The sequence below is a fragment of the Panthera tigris genome, chromosome E2 (assembly GCF_018350195.1).
Source record: "Panthera tigris isolate Pti1 chromosome E2, P.tigris_Pti1_mat1.1, whole genome shotgun sequence".
NCBI lineage: Eukaryota > Metazoa > Chordata > Mammalia > Carnivora > Felidae > Panthera > Panthera tigris.
In genome coordinates this window covers 14411471-14434427 of record NC_056674.1, presented here as the reverse complement: position 1 = coordinate 14434427, position 22957 = coordinate 14411471, and the positions used below count along the sequence as shown (strand labels likewise).

Here is a 22957-nt window from a genome sequence, read left to right as displayed (position 1 = left end):
GTACTGTGCTCGCCAGCCAGCCAGCCGTTGGCAGCTGCAGAGAACACACATGAAACATCTATGCAAGGAGACCCCCTGCAGCTCCCAGGAAGGAGGAGGCAGATCCATGTGTGGGCTTGGGGTGACCGGAGACACCTTAACAGAAAAAAGAAGGTGCAGAACAGTGCGGAGGGGCGCCTGGGTGGCTCAGTCCGTTGGGTGTCTGACTCTTGACTTCGGCTCAGTCATGATCTCAAGGTTCATGAGTTCGAGCTCCTTGCTGGGCTGTGCTGACAGCGCAGAGCCTGCTTGGGATTCTGTCTCCCTCTCTCTGCCCCTTCCCCGCTTGATCTCTCTCTCTCTCTCTCTCTCTCTCTCTCCCCCTCTCTCTCTCAAAATAAAATAAACTTAAAAAAAAAAAGAACAGTGTGGAATGTGACACTACTGGAGGTAGAAAAGAGGGATTTACGCACAGACACGTGTATGCACACCGGCACGAACACCTCTGGAAGGGCGCCGACGCAGGGCCCTGGCTGCCTCCAGGGAGGGGAGCTGGGAGTCAGGGGCAAGGAAGAGTCTGATTCCACTGTCCCCCGATTACGAACACTCCCAGGCCACTCACCCTTCCTTGTGCATTACAGATAGGGAAACGGAGGCGCAGATTTAAAAAACAAAATTCAGGAAAAACACAAGTCGGTGCTCTGAGCCTGGTAGCTGGAATCACAGAGGGCCCGTGACCTTCGAGAGCCGAAGGGCAGGGCTGTTCTCGCTTAGATCCACGACCTGGTCTGAACCGAGTCGTCACCAAGCCCAGAGGCACCAGTTCACACCTGGAAGCTCGGAGTCTCAACATGGCCTTGCTCACAGGAGATTATGCTTCAGAAGACAGAGGTGTGAATGTTGCCAGCGCAAACATTAAGGGCTGGCACCCTGGCCCTCCCGAGGCCGAGCCCGGGGGCCCCATAGCCCATGTTCGTCAGTCCCATGAAGGCAGGGATCTCGTCTGTCTGGACGTGGGTGGGTGCTCAGGTGGTATCTGGGGAATGAGTGAGCAAGGCGGCCGAAGCTCAAGTGACCCCAGACCCGGGGCACACGGAGCCCCGATGCACACGCACGCAGAGCAACACTGGCTTCTTCCCTCTCTGAGCCAATGTCTCAGGCTGCCATTTCTCAACTTGTTTTAACCCATGACCTCTCTGGAACAAATTACAGTGTAAATCCCTATCCCCACATTAATATTTCTCTTTTCCAAAGAAATGGGGCAGTGGGTGGGGGGCACATCCCACGATCTGCTTTATCAGATCATGACTGTCCTCTTAGAAGTTTTTAAATGTTGACTTCTGGTGTAAGACCATGGATTGAAAAAGACAAATCACCAATCTCCTAAGAGACACACTAAATATATTAAAAAGAAAAAAATACATATATAGCTCACGTACAGAGATCTTGAGGGATTGTCACATGAGTAAAGCAAGTTAAAGGGGCACCTGGGTGGCTCAGTTGGTTGAACCACCGACTCTTGATTTCGGCTCAGGTCATGATCCCAGGGTCGTGGGGTCAAGCCCCAAGTTGGGCTGCTCAATGAGCGTGGAGCCTACTTAAGATTCATATTCTCCCTTCTCTCTCTCTCTGTTCCCCTGTCCCTCCCCCACTTGCTATCTCTCTTGAAAAAAACAAAACCAAAAGGCAAGGTAAAGACAAAGATGCAGAGTGTGCCATCATCTCTGTTCGTAAGCGGGGAGAACACAGTCCATCGACAGAAGCCGGGCAAAGAAATGACACATCCCGGCAGGGAGCACCAGAGGCAGCTGGAAGGGGTCTCTCTGGGCCGCACAGCTGGTGGCGAGGAGCACGGGCCTCAGAGCAGCATGAGCCGGGGCTCGAACAGCCGCTCCGCCACCAGGGTGAGCTCACCCCTCCCTCCTCGGGAGACCGGGCACGCTGAGGCGCGGGTGAGCTGCTGCGCACAGGGCACAGCACACAGGAAGTGCCGGCCCCAAGGAAGGTGTCAAGGACGCCGGGGGAGGCCTGTCCCATCCACCCTGGCTCACACCGCCCAGCCCCACAGGGAGCCAAGGAACCCCCAGAGATGTAGGGGGTTGTTCAGGGGTAACTGGGGCTCTCCCGCTACCGGACAAGCCCCCGATCCTGTTCCAACTGGGCCAAGACTGCAAGGTTGCGGCACAGAATTCCAGAGAAAAAGCAAGGGCCTCCGTCCAGGATACTCCTTAAGGGTTTGCAACATGGTGTCTGGGGCAGAGGGGAGCTGCCACCCACAGCTGGGGCCGCCGTGCTTCCACTCCTCAAAGGAGAGCCCCCAGGGGAACCAACCCCCTTTCCCCAGAGACACGATGAAAAAAATAAAAGCTCCACAGACACCAGCTCATTCCATACTCATCAAGAACACCGGAGGGGGGCGGGCATTTCTGATGCGGAGACCGAGGCACAGAGCGGTGGAGTCACTTGTGGGGGTCACACAGCCAGGAGGGGGCCAAGCAGAGACTCGCAGCCAGGCCCCTACACCTCTTCTGGCGCCACGCTACCACTCCCTGCTGAGAGTTACAGCTTCCTTCCCAGAGGAGACCCAGGGGGTCACACGGGCGCTCTGGCCGGAAGACTCAGGGGACGAGGGACACAAAGCCGGGAGCCCAGGAGTGGAGTGAAGACAAGCCGCCCCTTGGGAGTTCTGACAGGATCAGATTTCTGTTTTAAGTCTGCAGCTGCCTTGGGCTGCGGATTGGGGGCAGGGAGAAGCAGCATCAGGGGGCTCGGGCTGTCCTCAGGACAAAGTGCCCGGTGGTGGCAGAGGGGACAGAAGAGAGAAAAGGCACCAGCAACTGCAATTCCACGGGAGCAGCCCGGCCCAGACGCGTCCTCCTTTGTTCCTCACCACAGCCAAGGACCTGAGCTCCGCTGCAAGACGGGGCACAGCGCTGGTCAGACTCTGCAACCCGGGCCCAGCCCTGCTACTCTGCTGAGCGGCACCAGAGACACCCCAGAGGGAAGCCCACTGAACCGCAGGTGGCAGGCCTGTCCTCAGCGCAGCTTCAGAAGAGCCGACAGCCTGGCCCACGGCAGACGGGGGGCCTCTCTCCCTCACCAGGGACCCCCTCTGATCCAGAGAGACACTGACAGCTGGAGGGCCTCTGGGGTCCCCTTCTGTTTAGACACCCTCAGATGGGCTGCCTGGCGGGGAAAATCCACGCCCTTCAGCTCTCCTCTCCTTTGTCCTCCACCTCTGTGTGTCTGTTTCACTACCAATATCCCTGGAAATGCTATAAGGATAAACTGAGTTAATATACGTAAAGACCTTAGAACACGGGTGCCTGGCTGGCTCAGTCAGTTAAGTGTCTGCCTCCTGATTTCACCTCAGGTCATGATCTCACGATTTGTGGGATCGAGCCCCATGTCAGGCTCCACACTGATACCATGGACCCTGCTTGGGATTCTCTCTCTCCCTCTTTCTCTGCTCCTCCTGCACACGTGCTCTCTGAATGAATGAATGAATGAATGAATGAATGAATGAATGAAGCAACTCACTCCCTTAAAAATAATACTTTAAAACCGAGTCTGGCTCAAGAGAGAATTAGTTTTAATTATTCTTTTAACTCATTCAACAAACACTTACTGAACACCTACTTGTGTTCCTGACAGAAATACATAAATAGAAAGTGTCACAGCTGGTAGACAGGTGCTACGAAGAAAAATAAAGCAGGAGAAGAACAGCAGAGTCATGGCGGGCAAGGCAGGACACTCTGAGAAGGTGGCATTTGAGCAGAGACCTCACGAAGCTAAGGAGAGAACCGTAATGATACCTGGGAGAAGAGGTTTCTAAGCAGAGGGAATAGTAAGTGCAAAGGACCTGAGGCAGAAGTGTGTATGGCATGTTTAAGGAATAGCAAAGAGACTGCTGTGGTTGAAGTGAGGGAACTAGCAGTAGGAAATGATTCTGGAGAGGAGACCAGATCATGTAGCACTTTGCAGAATATGGCATAGACTCTGGAGTTCACTCCCAGTGAGACTAAAAGCCACTCAGAGTTCTAAGCAGAGAAATTACATTTATCTTAGTGATTTACATTAAGAAGATCCTAATAACATGACGCATTATTATGTATACCTGCTAAGACCAAAGATCTGCCAACTTCTATAAAGGGCCAAATAGTAAATGTTTTAGGCTTCATAGGCCACCTGGTCTCCGGTACAACTATTCAATTCTGCCAGAGTAGGGCAAAAGCAGCCATAGACAGTTTGTAAATGAATGGATGTGGCATGTTCCGATAAAACTTTCTTTGTAAAAACAGGAGGCCGGGCCGTGGTTTGCCAACCCTGATTTCCAGCATACAGAAAATATAAGCAGAGAGGAACAAAGTAAACAATGCCAAAAAGCAGTAAGATAACACATCCAGAGTGGAGACATTCTACAAGGCAGTTTCCCCAGCTTGTTTAAAAAAAACAAAAAACAAAAAACAAAAAACAAGGGGGTGGGGGAGAGCAAAGACGGAAGACAAGGCTGAATGAGGTTAAAACAGGCCAAAGAGACAACAGGTACCTTGAGCGAATCCTGGTTTGAAAAACATTTTGCGGACAACTGGGGAAATTCCAGCAGACATGGATACGGACAGACTGGTAAATACTATACTATGAACAGTCACCTCGGGTGTGGTAATGGCATCATGATTCTGTAGGAGAAAGTCAGATGTCTGCCGACGTATTAAGGAGCAAAGCGTCATGAGATATGCATGGAAGTTCACAGTTTAGCATAAAACAAAGCCACAGGAGGCAAACCTGGCAAATGGCCGGACTGCTGAGTCTAGGAATTGTAGGGTCTCTGGACGTCCATTTCTTGCACTAGTCTTTCCACTTTCCTGTACATCTGATACAAGATGGCGGCGATGCAGGGGAATCTTGGGGAAGGCAGGAGAGGCTACCAGGAGCCCAGAGAGCAGGCTGCTTCAACATCTAGACAACATCAGTGGCCAGTATGGCCGTCGCTGGCCCTCCCCTGCCACCTCTCCCCAGGCTCAGGCCTACGCGGGGCAGGCCAGTGCGGACAGCCACAAATGAGCGCCCTCCTCTCGCTAGCTCACACGTCCCCCAGGGTTAAGGTCAGGCCCCTGGAGTCTGGTCTCAGAGCAGCCCCAGCAGATTTCTCTCCAGCAGCAACAGTGGCAGGTGCTAAGAAAAGGAGCAAGGTGAGGGCTGTCCACCCACCCCCTCCCAGTCCTGGTAAAGGGATTCTTCCCGACGCTAAACGGCACAGAATCCCGCTGAAACGGAGAGTGGACCACCAAAATGCTTTGCCGGCTCCCCACTGCTCCTTCTCCAGGCTTGCAAACTGTGTGCCAGGTACTGCTGAATCAAGGGTTTCCTGTTTATCATCCCCCTGAATCTTTTAGCAACCTTGTGACAAACCCCAATTAATTCACGGGCTGCCAAGCCCTGGGGAGGATCTCCAACTGGAGTCCAGGACCTGGCTGAGCTCCACTTCCCCTCTTCCAAGACCCCTGACCCTGGATTCTTTAGTGACACAGAACCCACTGTGGTCCCTGTGATGACAAGCTGTCTCACCTCCCGGCCTTTGCATATACTGGTCCCCTTTCCTTGAGTCACCTTCCCCTTCTTACCCGACACCTTCCGACACCCAGGCCCTATATACCTAATGGTCTCTGTCTGCTTTTAGTGGCAGTCCACAGTTTTTGTCCCCAGCTTTCAAGGGAGTAACACCTCACGGCCCAAGATGGGAGGTAGTTCTGTTGCCTTCAGCAGAGCAGGTGTATTTTTAACTTTGGGAAGCTACGCACTGACAGTTATAATACATATTGTGGAAACACGTCTTATGATATTGTTTTGTGTGTGCTCTAGATGTGCACTGTCCAAGAGGAGGGGGACCAGGGCGCCTGGGTGGCTCAGTCGGTTAAGCGTCCGACTTCAGCTCAGGTCATGATCTCACGGTTTGTGGGTTCGAGCCCTGCGTCGGGCTCTGCACTGAGTGTGGAGACTGCTTGGGATTTTCTCTCTCCCCCTCCCCCACTTGTGCACACTCTCAGGAAATAAATAAATAAATACTTAAATATTTAAATAAATGTTCCATTTCTCGGCTGCACTAGACACATACCATGTTTTAAAACCTCAACAGGACCTGTGACTACTGGCCACCCTCTTAGACGCCACAGGTACTGAAATCTTCTATCATGGCAGAAACTTCTCGTGGACGGCACTGTTTTAATGAGTTCACTGGAGGGTTAGCTGAAGCCACACCCACCAGACAAGCCAAAGGAGTGTTTCTCAAAGTGAGTCCCAAAGGGACAAAGTGGGGAGAAAGAGATTTGCGATGCATTACAAAGGCCCAAGCTCCCTCATACGTGAAGAGCTTTCAGAAACAAGAAAAAGACCAACTATGCAACAGAAACATAAGCAAAGGATATGAACAGACAGTTCAGAAAGGGAAACTCACGTGGCTCCTGAACACGGGAAGAGAATGCTCAAGCTCACCCACAGAGAGAAAAAGGCCAGTGAAAACCACCTTATGGTGCCATTTCCCACTGATCGGACTGGTAAAAATCTAAATGTTTGAAAACAAAAGGCCGTGGGGACACTCTGAGATATCACGTAAGAGAATCACTTCTCAAAATCACAAGTGCATATTCCCGGTGACCCAGGAATCCCAAATCTAAGAATTCCTTTTACGGATTCACCCGCACACGTATCATGCGAGATAAGCACAACGTACTTCGCCGCGGCACCGCCTGTAATGAGCCAAAGCCCGGAAATATTCACCAATCACCACTCATAAAAAACTGCTAGGTGACCTTGGGGACATACGTGTGCAGCTGTTTAAAAGAGAAACTAAATGGGGAGCCTGGGTGGCTCAGTTGTCAAGCGTCCGACTCTTGATTTCAGCTCAGGTCGTGATCCCTGGGTCATGGGATGGAGCCCCACAATGGGCTTGCACTGAGCGTGGAGACTGCTTAAGATTCTCTCTCTCTGCCCCTCTCCCCGACCCTGCGTGCTCTCTCTCTCCCAAACAAAAACCAAACCCAATACAGCAGCTGCGGTGGCTCTCTATATCTCGGACCAGATTCCCTAATATATGTTAAGTAAAAAAGCAAGTTCTGAGTACAATGCTACCTTTTGTGTAAAAAGAACCAAGCAGGGGAGCCAGACCAGAGCAGGGTGCAAAAGTCTCCCTGAATGAGCTCGTCCACCCGTGAAGCTCTCCGAGGACACAGGACAAGAGCAGTTAACCCGAGGGCAGGGGTGGGGGCGGACAGGGCAGAAGTGAGAGAAACCTCCTTACACTGTTTGATTGTGGAACTAGGTAAGTCTGTATCATCTCTTCTGATGATTAAATTGATCTTTTTAACACTGGCTCTCTGGACCAGCTGCTTCAAAATCAATGGCATGCTCATTAAAAATGCAGCTCCCTTGGGGGCGCCTGGGTGGCTCAGTCGGTTGAGCGTCCGACTTCGGCTCAGGTCATGATCTCGCAGTTTATGGGTTCAAGCCCCGTGTCGAGCTCTATGCTGACGGCTCAGAGCCTGGAGCCTGCTTCGGATTCTGTGTCTCCCTCTCTCTCTGACCCTCCCCCGCTCATGCTCAGTCTTCTCTCTCTCTCAAAAATAAATAAAACATTAAAAAAAAAAAAATTAAAAATGCAGCTCCCCAACCCTCCAGGGATCTGCAGCCAACAAGAGACCCTGAAGTAGGCCCAAAGCTCCGTACTGTTAAGCTCTGCCCATGATCCCAATGCACGCTCCAGTATAAGAACAGAGAATGAGGTCTGCAGACTAAGAACCCCTGCTCTTTCTAGCTCTCAGAAGGGCTGAGACTGGAAACTCCTGGGCAGGGGGCCCAGGGGCCCTCCTCCTCACACTAGGCCTGGCCACTCTCGAAGGGCGGCTACACGAAGGCCCACACTCGCCTCTCGTCTGGAGAGTCTACGTGGAAGGTCCTCTCGATGACAGTGGTCCACTGTAGGCAGCGTATGACGAAGGTGTTGGGCCGTGGTCTCTCAGTCTTCATCAGCTGGCACTCTGCAGGCAGAGAGAGGACAGAGGCAGGAGGGTGAGGGAACAGCCCCGCCGGCCTGTAGCCTACAATCCCCGAGCCACCTTCCTGGATGCCAGATGGTGTGGAGATACGTTAGTGACTGAGTCAGCCCTGGCCTTGTCCCTACGGGGCTCCAGGTCCAGTGTGTGTCAGGGAAGACAGCTCAGTGGTCATGGGGGAAGCCCAGGAGGCAGCCGACCTAGCAGAGAACTCAGGCATATCCCAGAGGAAGGGGCATCTCTGCACCGAGCCCTCAAGGAGAAAGGAATGTAGTCAGTCGTGCAGAAGGGCGCGTCGTATACAGAAGCCCAGAGGTAAAGAGTCCAGCACAGTGAGGGAATGGTAAATTCTGCTCTAGACGTGAGGAGGGGAGAAGAGAGGGCCAGACTGCAGAGCTTGGGGGGTGTGGTGACGAACCTCGACTGTGGCTTGAGGGCAAAAGGGAGCCATGAAAGGCTTTCAATAGGGAAGGGACATGAAGAGATTCAGACAGATCCCGCTAGCTGCCTTGCAGACAGTGACAGAAGGGAGACTGGGAGCCTGGGGAAGAGGTCGGGACTATGGCAGAGTGGGGCCACTAGGATGAGGCCCAGATCTCTGGCCTGCACACTAGGAGGTAATAGGGCCCTCCCTGAGATGGAGACAGGGTAGATGGAGTTGGGGAAGGGGAGACTCGAAGGCCAGTTTGGGACACGGTGGGTGAGACGGACCTAGAGAACATCCAGGGAGAAACGCACAGGAAGCTTCTCAGGATAGGCTGGCAGTTCAGGTGAAAAACTGGTGCAGGGCATAGCCACATCAGAGTCACCAAACCGCAGGGAAAGTGACCAAGACAGGCTCTTAGCAGGACAGAGAGGGAACTAGAATTGGCTTCAGAGAGCATAGGTAGGAGCAGCCTCGAGGGGTGACGCTGGGCAAGAAGCTGGCGCAGGGAGCCGGTGGGAGAGGACAGTGGTTGGGGCTGAGGAGCTGCAGAAGAGATGGGGGTTTCTTTGAAATGTTCTTAGGAGGCGGGACGATGAGGACACAGTGACCAATTAGGTCACCAGGGAAGGAAGGAAGCAGAGGGTCAGGGGCAAGACTGTGGTTCTGCAAGGCCAGGCAAGGGATTTGGGCCGGTCAAGCTTTCCCTGGCCACGGTCCACTGAAAGGCACCACTTGGGGTACCACAGGGGGGACGGAGGACGTCAAGTCGGCCCTGTGATCAGCTGAGTGGGAAGCCACGCTGTCGTAGGTTAGAGGGACAGAGAAGTGTGCTGTTACCAGAGCGCAGGACGCAGGCACCTGACACCAGCCAGAACCATGGGGCCTGGCCAGCAGACTCAGAAGCGCAGAGGCGTGCTGCCTGGGGCGAGGGGCTGGGGAAATGCCTGGCTTCTCCCTTCTTCCTCCTCCACACTGGCTACCAGTTCAGCCCTCCCTCCTGAGGCCCAGCTGACACAAAGGTGAGGCAGAGGGGAAGGGTGGGGAAGGGTGGGGAAGGGACCCGAGGGCACGCAGGCCCCGCACAGGCCCGCACCCAAGAAAGGCCAACCCTCCACGTGCCCCCAGGACCTGCCAGCGGTTCTCTGAGCACCTGAACTCTGGCATGGCGTGCCCTGAGACGCACCTGCGACAGAGAAGTTGTTTAGGGGGGGCAGGGTCTGGTCTGGGGCATCAGGCCGCTCCTTGTATCCGATGAAGGAGCCGTCACTCTTCAGCAGGAAGTACCGGGGTCTCCAGGTCTTGATGTATTCACCTGATCAGAGGCAGGGGGAAGGGAGAGAGGTCAGGGCAGGCTGACAGCACCTCACAAAGGGCACCTGGGTGGGAGGAGGGTTGATGAGAGGGCAGGGAGGAGAAAACCTCCGGGCAGCCCCTGCTGACGCAGACTGGGCGCTGGGCTGGGCCCCAGTGATCCAGAGGTCATGCCTGGCAGGAAGGCGCCTGCTGCAGTGCCCCAGGGCACCAGCTGCCTCAGCGTGTGGCCAGCAGCAAGCCATCCCAGCCATCCTTGCCAGCGCGTGGCACAGTCCCAGGGGAGGCCCAGGCTTCTAAACACACATGCCCTGTGGCCCTGTAAGGCCAAACCCCATGGGCTGGTATTCACCAGGACAGCCGTGCAGGTGGATCAAATGTCAAAACACTGTGCCAGGCAGGGTATAACTGTTGCTGTGCCCTCTGAGTGCCCCTTGATTGCCTCCATTTGTTCTAACCACGAATATCCAAGCACCCCGCGTACACACATCCACACTGCAAGGACCCACTCCTCAGAGGGCTGCTAAGGATTAAAGTAAGATGGTGAGGGGCGCCTGGGTGGCTCAGTCGGCTGGGTGTCTAACTTCAGCACAGGTCGTGATCCCGTGGTTGATGAGTTCAAGCCCTGGGTCGGGCCTTGTGCTGACAGTTCGGAGCCTGGAGCCTGCTTCGGATTCTGATTCTCCCTCTCTCTGCCCCTCCCCTGCTCTCGCTCTCTCTCTCAAAAATAATAAATATTTAAAAATTTTTTAAAAAAGTAGAAACCCATAAGTCCATCAACTAACAGATAGACAAAACGTGGCATATACATACAACAGGGTATTAGTCATAAAAATTACTAATACGTGGATGAACCGTAACTTAAGCTAAGTGAAAAGGGCTTATCACAAAGGACCACAAATTATAGGATTCCATTTATATAAAATGTCCAGAGTAGACAAATCTATAGGTGAAAAGCAAATTAGTGGCTGCCTAGGACTTGGGAGCAGGGGAGGAGGTAGTCTGGAGGGAGTCTGGAGGGAGACTGGAGGGGAATGGCCAAGGGGAAGGGCAGGTTCCTTTTCAGGGTAGTGAAAATGCCCTAAAATGGATTGCAATGATGGATACATGACTCTGAATACACTAAAAGCCACTGAACCGTATAAATGGCTGAATTGTATGGTATGCGAATTACAGCCCAAGCTGTTAAAAGAGACGGCAACCATAAAGCGTCCAGCTTAGGGCCCAACACACCACAGGGACTCAGCAGATGCTCTGTTACCATCAGTCCACTGTGCAAGCAAGCAAAGACTGCACCAGGCCCTCAACTCACACGACGTGATCACAGGATGGGCTCCAAGCCATGTGTGCTGTGTGGCCTCCAAAAAGTCACTTCACTTCTCTGAGTCTTTGTCTCCTCTCACGGGGATATTTGTTAATTGGTGACAATGATAAGGTAACATTCTATGCCAGGCACTGTCCTAAGTATATTAGGGGTTTTAACTTATTAAATTCCTTCCAGTGTGGATACTAAATGACTCAATCTATATAAAGTTTAAAAAAAAAAAAAAAAAAAACCTAGCAAAAATCCCAAATTCAACAGCACAAAGGAAGGATGATGACCAAATGGGTTTTATCCCAGGAATGCAAAAGTGGTTCAACATATGAAAATCAATCAATGTAATCTACATTAATCAAATGAGGGGGGGAACCACATGACCATTTTGACTGCTGTAGAAAAGTATTTGACAAAACCCAATACCCTTTCATGATAAAAATACTCAGCGAGCTAGGAACAGAAGAGAATTTCCTCCACAGGATAAAGGGCATCTATAAAAAACTCACAGCTAACACCATTCAATGATGAAAGACCAAAAACTTTCTCCTTAAACATCAGGAAAAAACGAAGCGGTCTACTGCTTCCACCACTGCTGTTAAACACTGCACTGGAAGTTCTAGCCAGAGAAAAAGAAGAAAAGAAGATAAAGGGCATCAGACTTGAAAAGGAATAAGTGAAACGATCTTTATGTGCACATAACATGATTCTATGTATAAGAAATCACAAGGAAGCCACAAAGTAATGATTAGAGCTGATAACCTCAGCAAGATCAACACAAAAACACCAGCTGTTGTTTCTACACATCACCAATGAACAATCCAAAGAGGAAATTTTTTAAAAATTCCATTTATAATAGCACAAGGAGGCAAAAGATGTACATACTAAAACCCACAAAACACTGCTGAAAGAAATTAAAGCCCTAAACAAATACAAAGACATCCTGTGTTCATGGATTGGAAGGCTTCCTATGTTGAGATGGTAATGCTCCCCAAAGCAATCTAGAGTCAACACGGCACCTATCAAAATTCCAACAACCTAGTCTGCAGAAACAGAAAAGCCCATCTTTACATTTACACAGAATTCAAATTCATAGGGCAAAGGGTCTAAAAGAGCCAAAAACAATATTGGGAGATGGGGGGAAGAACAAAGTAAAAGAACTCACGCTTCCCAATTTCAAAACTTACTACAAAGCTACAGTCACCAGTCAGCATGGCCTAAGGATAAACATATAGACCAATGGAATAGAACTGAAAGTCAAAAAATAAACCCACATATCTATGGCCAATCGATTTTCAGCCAGAATGCTAAGACTAGCCCATGGGGAAAAAAACAGTCTCTTCAACAAATGGTGTGGGACAACTGGAGACTCACATGCAAAAGAACAGAACTGGACCCCAGCCTCACACATTATACTATATACAAAAATTAACTCAACATGGATCTACTTAAAGATAAGAGCTAAAATGGTAACTCTCAGAAGAATACATGAAACAAGTCTTCATGACCCTGGATTTGGCAATGAATTCTTAGATATGACACCAGAAGAACTAGAAATAAAAGAAAAAAATTAAGGGGCACCTGGGTGGCACAGTCGGTTAAGCAGCTGATTCTTGATCTCGACTCAGATCATGATCTCACAGTTTGTGAGTGTGTGCCCCTCATCGGGCTCTGCATTGATGGCGTGGAGCCTACCTAGGATTCTGTCTCTCCTTTTCTCTGCCCCTCAACTGCTTGTGTGTGTGTGCATGTGTGTGCACGCACGCTCTCTCTCTCTCTCTCTCCAAAGAAATAAACTTAAAAAAAAAAGTAAGTGGATCATTAAAAATAAAAGTTCTGGGGAGCCTGGGTAGCTCAGTCAGTTGGATGTCTGACTTCGGCTCAGGTCATGATCTTGAAGTCCGTTGAGTTTGAGCCCCACGTCTGTACCAATAGCTCAGTACCAACAGCTCTGTACCAATAGCTCGGAGCCTGGAGCCTGTTTCAGGTTCTGTGTCTCCCTCTCTCTCTGCCCCTCCCTACTCATGCTCTGTCTCTCTCTCTCTCAAAAACAAATAAACATGAAAAAAAAACTTTTTTAATAAAATAAAACTTCTGTGCAAAAGATGTTATCAAGAAAATAAAAGACAACCAACAGACTGAGCAAAAATAGCTGCAATTCATAGATCTGATCAAGGGTCTAGTATCCAGAATATATAAAGAGTTCTTACAACTCAACAACAAAAAGACAATTAGCCCAATTAAATAATGGGCAAAAGACTTGAATAGCCATTTCTCTATAAAGATATAAAAACGGCCATCAAGCACACGAAAAGATGCTTAAGATCATTAGTCATTAGAAAAATGCAAATCAAAACCATGATGAGGTACCACTTCACACCTACTAGGGAGAACTGTAATTTAAAACAGAGAGAAAAGAAAAGAAAAGAACAAGTGCTGGTGAGGATGTGGAACAAAAGAAATCCTTATGCGCTGCTGGTGGGAATGTAAAATGAGGTAGCCCTGTGGGAAAGTTTGGTGTTTTCCTCAACAATTTAAAAATAGAGGGGCGCCTGGGTGGCTCAGTCGGTTGAATGTCCAACTTCAGCTCAGGTCACGATCTCACGGTTCGTGAGTTTGGGCCCCGCATCAGGCTCTGTGCTGACAGCTCGGAGCCTGGAGCCTGCTTCGGATTCTGTGTCTCCCTCTCTGCCCCTCCCCCCGCTCACGCTCTGTCTCTCTCTGCCTCTCAAAAAGAAAGAAAATAAAAAATAGAATATATTATAGGTTATAAGTATGGAATACACAACCCTGAAACACAAACGCAAATATGTATATGATCTAATCACACAGAATACATTAAGTTATGATTATAGAACGTATGACCCAGTTTATACCACCTGTATAAATACAGGTTACAGAGAACATATGATCCAGCAATTCCGCTCCTAGGTCTGTACCCAAAAGAACTAAAAACAAGTACCCAAATACTTGCAAACAAGTGTTCGTAGCAGCACTGTTCACAATAGCCAAAAGGTAGAAATAACCCAGATGTTCATCAACTGATGTATGGATGAACAAAATGTGGTATTTTCATACAACGGAATATTGTTCCGCCAGAAGCGGCAAAGAAATACTGATCTGCGCTACAACATGGATGAACCTCAAAGGTGTAATGTTAAGCGAAAGAAGCTGGGCACAAAAGGCCACCTACTGTATGATTCACTTATACGAAATGGCCATAATCAGTAAATCCTTAAAGACAGAAAACAAATTGGTGGCTGCCAGGGGCTGGGGGTGGGGGTGGGGGAATGGGGAGTGACTGCTTAGTAAGTACAGGGTTTTCTTTTAGGGTGATGAAGACGTTTTGGAACTAGACAGAGGTAGTGGTTACACAACATTGTGAATGTACTAAAAGGCTACTGAATTGTACACTTTAAAAGAGTTAATTTTGTGTTATGTAAATTTCACCTCAACTTTATTTTTTAAGTTTATTTATTTTGAGAGAGAATGCAAGTGGGGGGGGGGGGGAGACGGAGGGAGGGAGGGAGGGAGAGGGGGAGAGGGAGAATCCCAAGCAGGCTCCACACTGTCAGTGCAGAGCCCAATGCGGGGCTTGAACTCACCAACTGTGAGATCATGACCTGAGCCAAAGTCGGATGCTTAACTGACTATGCCACCCAGGCACCCCCTCACCTCTATTTTAAAGAGCAAAACAAAAAACCCAGAAAAACTCACCTAAGGCTACTGGAAGTTAGGAAAAAATGTTACTGCTTGGGAAGGACAGAGGACTTCTGCACATTGGTTTTGGAGTGAGTTTATGATCCAGGTACTTACCTGTGGTGTTTTACATATTGATAATAAGCTGAGGAAAGGAGGAAGGGAGGAAGGGAGGCAAGGAGGGAGGAAAAGAAAAGAAACCTAGAAGGCCAGGAAAAATATCCTCGCAACAATCCCGTTTTACAGATGAGAAAACTGAGGCCCAGAGGTTTTTATTACTTGCCTGAGGCTCGCAGTTGTCAACTGGGAGAGTTAGGGTTGGACCCAGGTTTGCTCCATCCAGAGTCTACACTCTTGACCACTACACTGTCTGCCTCAAAACTGGCAGACAGGGGCTGGCCTGGTGGGCACTGGCAGAGGGTGTGCTGAGGCTGTGTCAGAAAGGGGACCAACACATGGCATGAGTGACTCCAAGAGTCGTGCTCTCACTTTGCCTGTTCCTTGAACAGACCCTGCTCAGCAAGAGGTAGCCTGTGGGCCAGGCCTGGAGATCACAGTTTCTGCAATCAGAGAGCCACCTCTCTGCCGAAACCTGGGGCAAATCAGTCTTCCTGCTGAGCCTCAGCTTCCTCGCCTGTAAGATGGTGCCCACCTCACAGGGCAGCTTGGAAATGCATCAAAATTGGGCTTGCCTAGAGCAGAGCCCATGCCTGGCACAGACAGAATGGGCACATGATAAACTAGGGCTCTATTATTTTAACCACCAGAGGCAGGGTGCGATGGCACAGGTGCCCACCTTTCCTCGCCTGCCTCTGCTCAGAATGGTGGGCGATGGGGGGCACCTTCCTTGCCCAGTCGGTAGAACATGCAACTCTTAACCACGAGGTCGTGAGTTCAAGTCCCATGTTGGGCCTAGAGCTTACGTTAGGGGCGGGGGGGGGGGGGGAGGGGGGGGTGGGAGAATGGCCCAGGAGCAACATGCATCCACGTGTGCCTGGTGCAAACCCAAGAAGGCTGTGTCCCAGCTGGGCCATCCCAACAGCTCATCTGGCCCCCTGCAGCATGAATGGAGACCCTGAAGGCCTAAGAGGGGCTGAAGCCCATTTAATGCCATGGGCAGCCCTAGACCAGAGACAAAGCCCCGCCCTGGCAACAGTTCTCTGGCCACTTCCAAAGACCCTCACAGAGCAGCCCCGTGAGCCATTGGCCTGGAGAGACTCAGGAGCCTGAGACCCTGGCACACCCTAACGTATATACCACCTACACACAATCTCAACACATTCACTCAACAGTTACTGAGCACCCACTGCATGCCAAGAACTTTTCTAGGCACTGGGGATACCACAGGGAACAAGCCAGATAAAATCCCTGCCCTCATGGAACCGAGTATGTCAGAGGTCTGGGTTGTTAACCCATTTTACAGATGTGAAACCAAGACTCAGAGGTGACATAGCTTGCTTGCAGTCACCAAGAGGAAGTGGCAGAACCAGGGTTAGAACTTTGACATCTGCCAAGGTTCAGAAAGTTCCAATGACAGCCCCAGACTCAGGGCCCACCCTGGGCAGGTGGACCAAGGTGACTCAAATACCACCCCTGCCTTGAAACGGCAGTGGGAAACGGGTCTCCCCTGCTCAGTCTGATGGTGGAGGCCTGGCTCTGGGGACCACCTCCATCCCTCCTCACTGCTGTGTCTGCAGCCTGGGACAAGGCAGGACGGGTGAGTGTTTCTCCCAGTTCCCACGGGGCTGGCCCCATCAGCCTCCTTGCCCTCTTCAAACACGCCCGGCCCACTCCCTCTCTGGACTCACAGTTGGCCCCTCCACCTGCACTCTCCCGTCCCAGTTAGCTGTGGGGCTCGCTCTCTGGCCTCCTGCATATTTTTATCAAACGTCCCTTCTCGGTGAAGCCCTCCCTGCCCACCTTGTTTACGACAGCTCCCCCCACTGCCTCCCACACCCCCTTCTCACATTGCTCCATTCTTCTCCATGGACCTTACCACCACTGTCCACGCTCATCCATCGGTGCCACCCACTTCTCCCCACTAAATGTGACACCAACACAAGGAGGGGGATCTGTGCCTGTCTGGTTCGTTGCTGAATTGCCAGTACCTGGAACACAGTGGCTCTGCTCAGTAAGTGTTTGTTGACTGAATGGATGTGCACAGAGAACCGCTGCCACCAAGCTTGGCCCTCTCCCTCCCAAGAAGGTCCACAGAAGCCAAGACAGTCGGCCTCCTTTACTCCGCAGCGCCTGGACAGCTGTCCCCCTAAGCCGGTAAGCACCACGCTCCTGGGGACAGGAGGCCCGGGGGGTCTTACAATGTAGGATGTTAGTCTCCTCGCTGTAAATGACTTCATCTCCCTGGGCCTCAGTTGCCCACCAGTACAAGCAGAGGAGGCCATGCCCTGGCTCCTGATACGTTGGGCTCAGATCTCCTGCAGGGTTAAGGCCAAGGTCCCTCCCGTGGCCTCCAAGGCCCAGCATGGTTGGATGCCACATTCAGCTCCCCCTCGCTCCCCCTGCTCCAGCCACCCAGGCCAACTCAACCAAGCACATTCCCACCTTCATCCCTGCTGCCCCATTCCCTAGGACCCCCTTGCCCAGCTCTGTGTGTGGCTCACTCGCTCCCCTCCTCTGGGGCTCTGTTCACTGTCCCCTCCTCAGAGCGGCTTCACCTCAGAGTTCTTACTTCTCACTACAGCACTTATCACCTCCTGGCATCACAGATCTGCTTCTCTGTTCACTGTCCCCAGCCCCCACTGGAATATAAACTCCGTGAGGACACCACATGTCCCAGGAGCCTGGGACCCTGGGACGGCCTGGCGCACCACACACACTCAGTGAGTATATGCTTAAAAGAATGAACGGGGGATGTCACCCCACTGTATTACTTCAGTGAAGTGACTTCCCCTCTCTGAGCCTCAGTGTCTTCATTTATAAAATGGGGCTATGAATGAGACCACTAATATAGAGGCAGACTCGAGATCTGGCCTGGGGGCCCATGCGGGGGGCCCAGGCAGATCTGTGGCTCCCCAGGCTGCTGCTGAAGGAGATTCCACGAAGCAGGCTTGTAAGGAGCTCCTGGCCTGGGGCAGGCAGGTGGGGCTCGGCACGCAGGCTCCTCGGGCTGTAAAGACCCTGTACCTCTGCCTCCCCGGGCACCAGCCGCCAGAAGGAAAGCCAAGATAGAAGGGGAGACACGCAATCCGGTGGACGAAAGCAGCCCCTTACCACGCTTGTGGAGCCAGCCTTCTTTGATGACAGACACCTCATTCATGGTGGCAGCGTAACACGCTGTCACCTAGCTTGGGACAGCTCAGGGCAGCAGGACATGCAGGAGGTGCGGTGGACAGAGCACAGTCTGCAAGACAAGAGAAGAGCCCATCAGAGTGCGAGAGGGATTCGGCCGGCCGGGCCGAGCCGGGCCCGCAGCCCCTACCCTCAGGGCGGCCAGGCTCTGCCCCCCACCCCCCACCCCACCAGCTGGCTGTGCTCTGTGCTCGGGGTGCTCTGCAGGGTGGAGCCACAAGGACAGCCCAGTGTGAGGGGGAAGATGTGGCCTTGTCCTCAGGGATTCCAACTGGGGACTGGGGGGAGCCTGCCCCCGCCCTCGGGACCTCACTCTGGAGGGCCTGGCGGCTCCTGGGCGGCCCCTTGGCCCACGTGCAGGCCTTGCTGAGCAGAGGCAGCCCTTCCAGCCACCTTCACCCCACACTGGGCTGGAGGAAAGGGAACCACGGCTCCACCCCATGTCGCTCCCAGGCCCCCACGCTGAGGTAACCTGGGATGAATCAGACAGCCCTGGGCATCGGAGGGATTGCTCAAAGCCACCAGCATCTGCCTGCCCCCCCCACCACACCCAATACACACGCACGCACACATGCACCCTCTCTCTCCCTCCGCCCCTCCCCTCCTTCCAACCTACCACCCTCGGCAAACCGAGTGCCCCAAACCCCCTGCGCCAAGCCACCCAAGTCACTCTCTCAGCCTCGGTCCCCTCTTTGCCCCCAACCAGATGACTGAGGGAAGACAAGTCTCTAACGTTCAGGATCTTGAAGGAGACGACAACCTACTGCATACGCACTTGTCTGGGGCTTAGGAGTCAGTCTGGGGGCTCAACCGAGGCCGTGGGCCCTTCCCCAAGACCTGCACTTCCGTCCTCAGGGACCAGCAGCCGACAGACTGACAGACGCCGAGGCCTCCGGCTTCGTCTCAGGTTCCCAGGGTGGAAGGGAGAAGGGCAGGAGGCAGCCGCCCGCTGGGCCCCTACCTGGAGCCACAGGCCTGGACAGGGGCCACGGAGCCCAAGGCGCCTTTCGCCTTTCCCGGCCTGGGGTTATTTGCGGACAGCAGGTCAGGAGCCACAGCGGCCCCCGGAGAAGTGGCAGCTGGCTCTAGGGACACCATGGGCATCAGCTTTCTCTCATGCCCCAGGGGAGCTGGTGGGCCGGACACACTACTGCCTGGCATGTGACGGTGGCAGGCTGCCCGGGCCCGGGCCGGGTAGGGAGGTAAGTGGGAGGAAGCGAAAGGAAAGACAAGATGGACAGTGACAGGGAAGTAAACAGCGGGGTGAGAAATCACGTTCTGGACTCCGAGCTGCAAAGGCAGGGCCAGGAGCAAGCAACGGGGGCTCCCTCCCACAGCAGGCATGACCAGCACCGAGTGGCTCACACCCCACGGACGGAACACTCAGCATTGCAGACCCTCCACCCTGAACATCCAACCAGCCCGGGCTTCCACCTCCAGGGTGACCGGTCTCTGAATCTGCCCTGCCCCGCCTCCCGCCCTCCTGGTGGCCTGGCTCACTGGTTCACGTCCAGTGCTGCTCTCTCCCTCAAGTCCCCCCACCCCAGATCTCTGCTCTGTTACTGCTCCCTTTCATCTGCCCCCCATTCAGCAGCTAGACCCCCCCAACCTGACCCTGTCCTTCCCCCACTCGAAAACCCTCCGTGGCTTTCCGCTGGCCTCGGGAAAGAGCCAAGCTCCCTCACTTGGGATTCAAGGCCCTTCAGGACCCGGCCTCTGCTGACCTTCACTCCAGCTGCCTCCCGCCCCCGCTCGGCCCAGTCGTCCCCACTGTCCATCCACCCGCTTCCTGACACCCCTCCCAACTGCCCTGGCCTTCTCCCTGGGCCCTGAGCCTCTGCTCTCAACCCATATACTCCATCTAAATCCAGGCCCAGCCCTCCAGGTTAAAAACCCTTCCAGGGTTCCCCAGTGTGCTCAGAGAACAAAATCCTTTCCATCATGAGTCTAATGTCACCTAGAAAGCTCTCAATAACACCTAATGACCATAACAATGACTATTACAGCCAGCGCTACCCACCTCTCCAGCCCCTCCTCCCCACCTCCCTCTACCAGCCTTCTGTCCCTCAGACCCTTCCCTCTGGCCTCCATCCCCTGCACCTTCTGTGGGTTTTCCCTCCTCCAGGAAGCCTTCCTGACCTCAAGAGGCTGTCTTGGGGCTCTCTCTGCACCTCCTCGGCCAATTCTCCCAACACCTATAAAGTGCTAATTCTGCGGACCAGCACAGCATCTGGATATCTGCCGAGAATACAGTAAATGAACCAAAGTCTCCCCAAAGGCTTCCCGGCCACGGAAACATCTCCAGAGTCTATTCACACCACCAATCTTCTCCGAGCATGTCCTAAGCTCCAGACACTGCCCTGGGTACCAGAGATGAATCATCAGTAAAACACAGCCCCTGACTTCACGGAGCTCACGTTGTGGTAGGGCAGACAGGTAACACACAGGCACATGCAGAACACTATCAGCCGGTGGCGAGGCGCTGAGAAAAGTAAAGCAGAGGAAAGGATGGCGGGGAATACGGGGTGCTACGTTAGCCGTGTGGTGTGGGGGCCTCATGAGGAGGGAGTGAGCCATGCTGACACGAAGGGAAAAGAATTTCAGGCAGGGGAAGAGCAAGTGCAAAGCCCCGGAGGCAGGAAGTACTTGTAGAGCGTGAAGAACTGCCAAGGGGCCGGTGTGGCTACAGGATAAGGAGCCAGGAGAGGGGGGAGGGGAGAATGCTGGGGGCCGGCGTGAGGTGGTGGTGGCAAGTTAGAGAATTCCTTCCCTGATGCAGGGGCCGACACTGCGCTTTCCCTGGGACCAGCTCAGTTCGGAAGTTCCAAAGAACCGGCATGGAGAACCCAAGTCCAAAGGAAGGGAGGGCACAGAAAGACAGGACGGGGGGGCCTAGTGTCCAATCTCCGCCCTCCCCCCCCCCACCAGCCCCGCGACTTTACCTCCATGATTCTGCACGTCTCGGGCGGTCGGCCACACTGAAGCACCTGCTGTGCGCAGAGGCTCAGCCTACTGCCTGGCCCCCAGTGAACAGACAACACGTAGCCACCGTGATCAGAGAAAAGCAAAGGCAGCCAGGTGTGGCCAAGAGTGGTCAGGGTTACAGAGTCCGAGAGCCACTGCCAGCTGGGCGGCCTTGAACAAGCAGGGTGCCGGTGCCCTCACGGAGTCTCTCCTGAACGATCCCAACCACCCCAGCAGGGGGGCCGTGACCGTGCCTGGGGGAGGGCAGAAGCTCAGAGAGTGTAAGCCGTTTACCTTGGGTCTCCCAGCTGAGGAGTGGTGGAAGCCCTGGCCGCTGCTCGGCACACCGGGGCCACGTTTTACATTCTCATTTCAGCAACTAAGAAGCCCGCAGCAGCTTGAGCAAGGGCAGGGGGAGGAACTGGAAGATCCCCTACGTCCTGCCTGGATCCTGCCCCGTCCTCCCACTGAGGGTGGCGCCTCGGCTGAGGTGTCTGTGACGCAGTCCAGAGGTGATGAAACACCAGGCACCGAAGCCAAGAGGATGGCCTGCTCCCTGGGGAGCTGCCGATGGAGGACGCCCAGGCGGGAGGACAGAGGACAGCCTCTGGAAGCCAGGTGTCAGCCCGCAGGGGACTGCCCTGGCCACTGGCCCGCAGGCCACACACCCCACGGCAGGGAGTGCCTGTATGGCCCCATCTCCACTAGCTGCTTCCTTGAGTGTCCAGGCCTGAGTCCGCTGAGGGCCTGGACCAGATCTGCAGCTTGTAGGCTCAAGGTGAGCCGCCTGGGAGGCAAGGCGAAAAGAGCAAGGGCACTTCACAAGAGAGGACGCTCACACAACCAAGGAACGCACACCGTCTCATTAGTTAGGGGGAAATGTGAATTAAAATCGCCTGCTAGGATGGCTGAAATTTTAAAGACTGACAATGCCAAGAGTTGGTAAGGATACAAAGGAATACCTCCCAGCGTTAAGTATGAAATGGTTCAACCACCATGGAAAACTCGCAGTAAAAATTAAAACTCAGTATATGCCTACCCCATGACCCAGCAATCCCTAACCCACAAACCCTCAACAGAAAGGAGTGTGTGTATTTATCAAAGGGCACATACAACAGCAACACTCACAGTACCCCCCCATCTGCAAACAGACCGGATGCCTACCCACAGGAGAATGGACAAGCAGTGGTAAATTCATACAGCAGAACGTTCCTCCACTTACTACAGACACATACAACAGGGACAAAGTGTAAGCAGGTCACAGTGAAATACAAGAAACCGGACACAAAGCAACACATCAAGTGTGAGTCCATTCACAGCAAGTTCAGAACAGACAACGTCACACCACTTGTTGAGGGGTGCGCTTCTCACTCATAAAACTATGCAGATGGGGCACTTGGGTGCCTCAGTCGGTTGAGTGCCTGACTCTTGACTTCGGCTCAGGCCATGATCTCACTGTTTGTGTGAGTTCAGGCCCCGCACTGGGCTCTGCTTGGGATTCTCTCTCTCCCTCTCTCTCTCTGCCCCTCCCCACTCACCCCCCCTTCTCAAAATAAATAAGCATTAAAAAAAAAAGTGCAGAACGTCAAGGAAACAAATCTGCAAAAGTCAGGAGAGCAGGTAGCTTTGGGAGCAATGGAGGGGGGATTTCTGGGAGCTGACCATACTCTCTTGTGGTTACGCAGGCCTCTGCTCTGCATCCATTTGTTATACTGTACCATACAAAATGGGCTTAATGTATTTTTCTGTATTTTATAACAACAACAACAACTATAAAAAAAGAAGCTGGGTGGGGGGGCGCCTGGGTGGCTCAGCTGGTTGTTTAAGCATCCAACTTTGGCTCGGGTCATAATCTCACAGTGAGTTCAAGCCCTGCATCAGGCTCTCTGCTGTCAGAACAGTCCT

The 22957-nt window shown here is 52.9% G+C and overlaps 1 protein-coding gene across 4 annotated transcripts in view; it reads right to left on the bottom strand.

Moving 5' to 3' along the window:
- The window catches only part of AKT2 (AKT serine/threonine kinase 2), a 63673-nt gene that overhangs the window by 11730 nt on the left and 28986 nt on the right, over nucleotides 1-22957 (bottom strand). For all 4 annotated transcript variants that reach the window (XM_042970090.1, XM_042970089.1, XM_042970092.1 and 1 more), the window contains 3 exons: nucleotides 18011-18140; nucleotides 9638-9766; nucleotides 7901-8012 (listed from right to left, as the gene is read on the bottom strand). In XM_042970090.1, the coding sequence (XP_042826024.1) occupies nucleotides 7901-8012; nucleotides 9638-9766; nucleotides 18011-18056 (287 nt within the window). In that variant the 5' untranslated portion in view covers nucleotides 18057-18140. The remainder of the gene's footprint in view (nucleotides 1-7900; nucleotides 8013-9637; nucleotides 9767-18010; nucleotides 18141-22957) is intronic.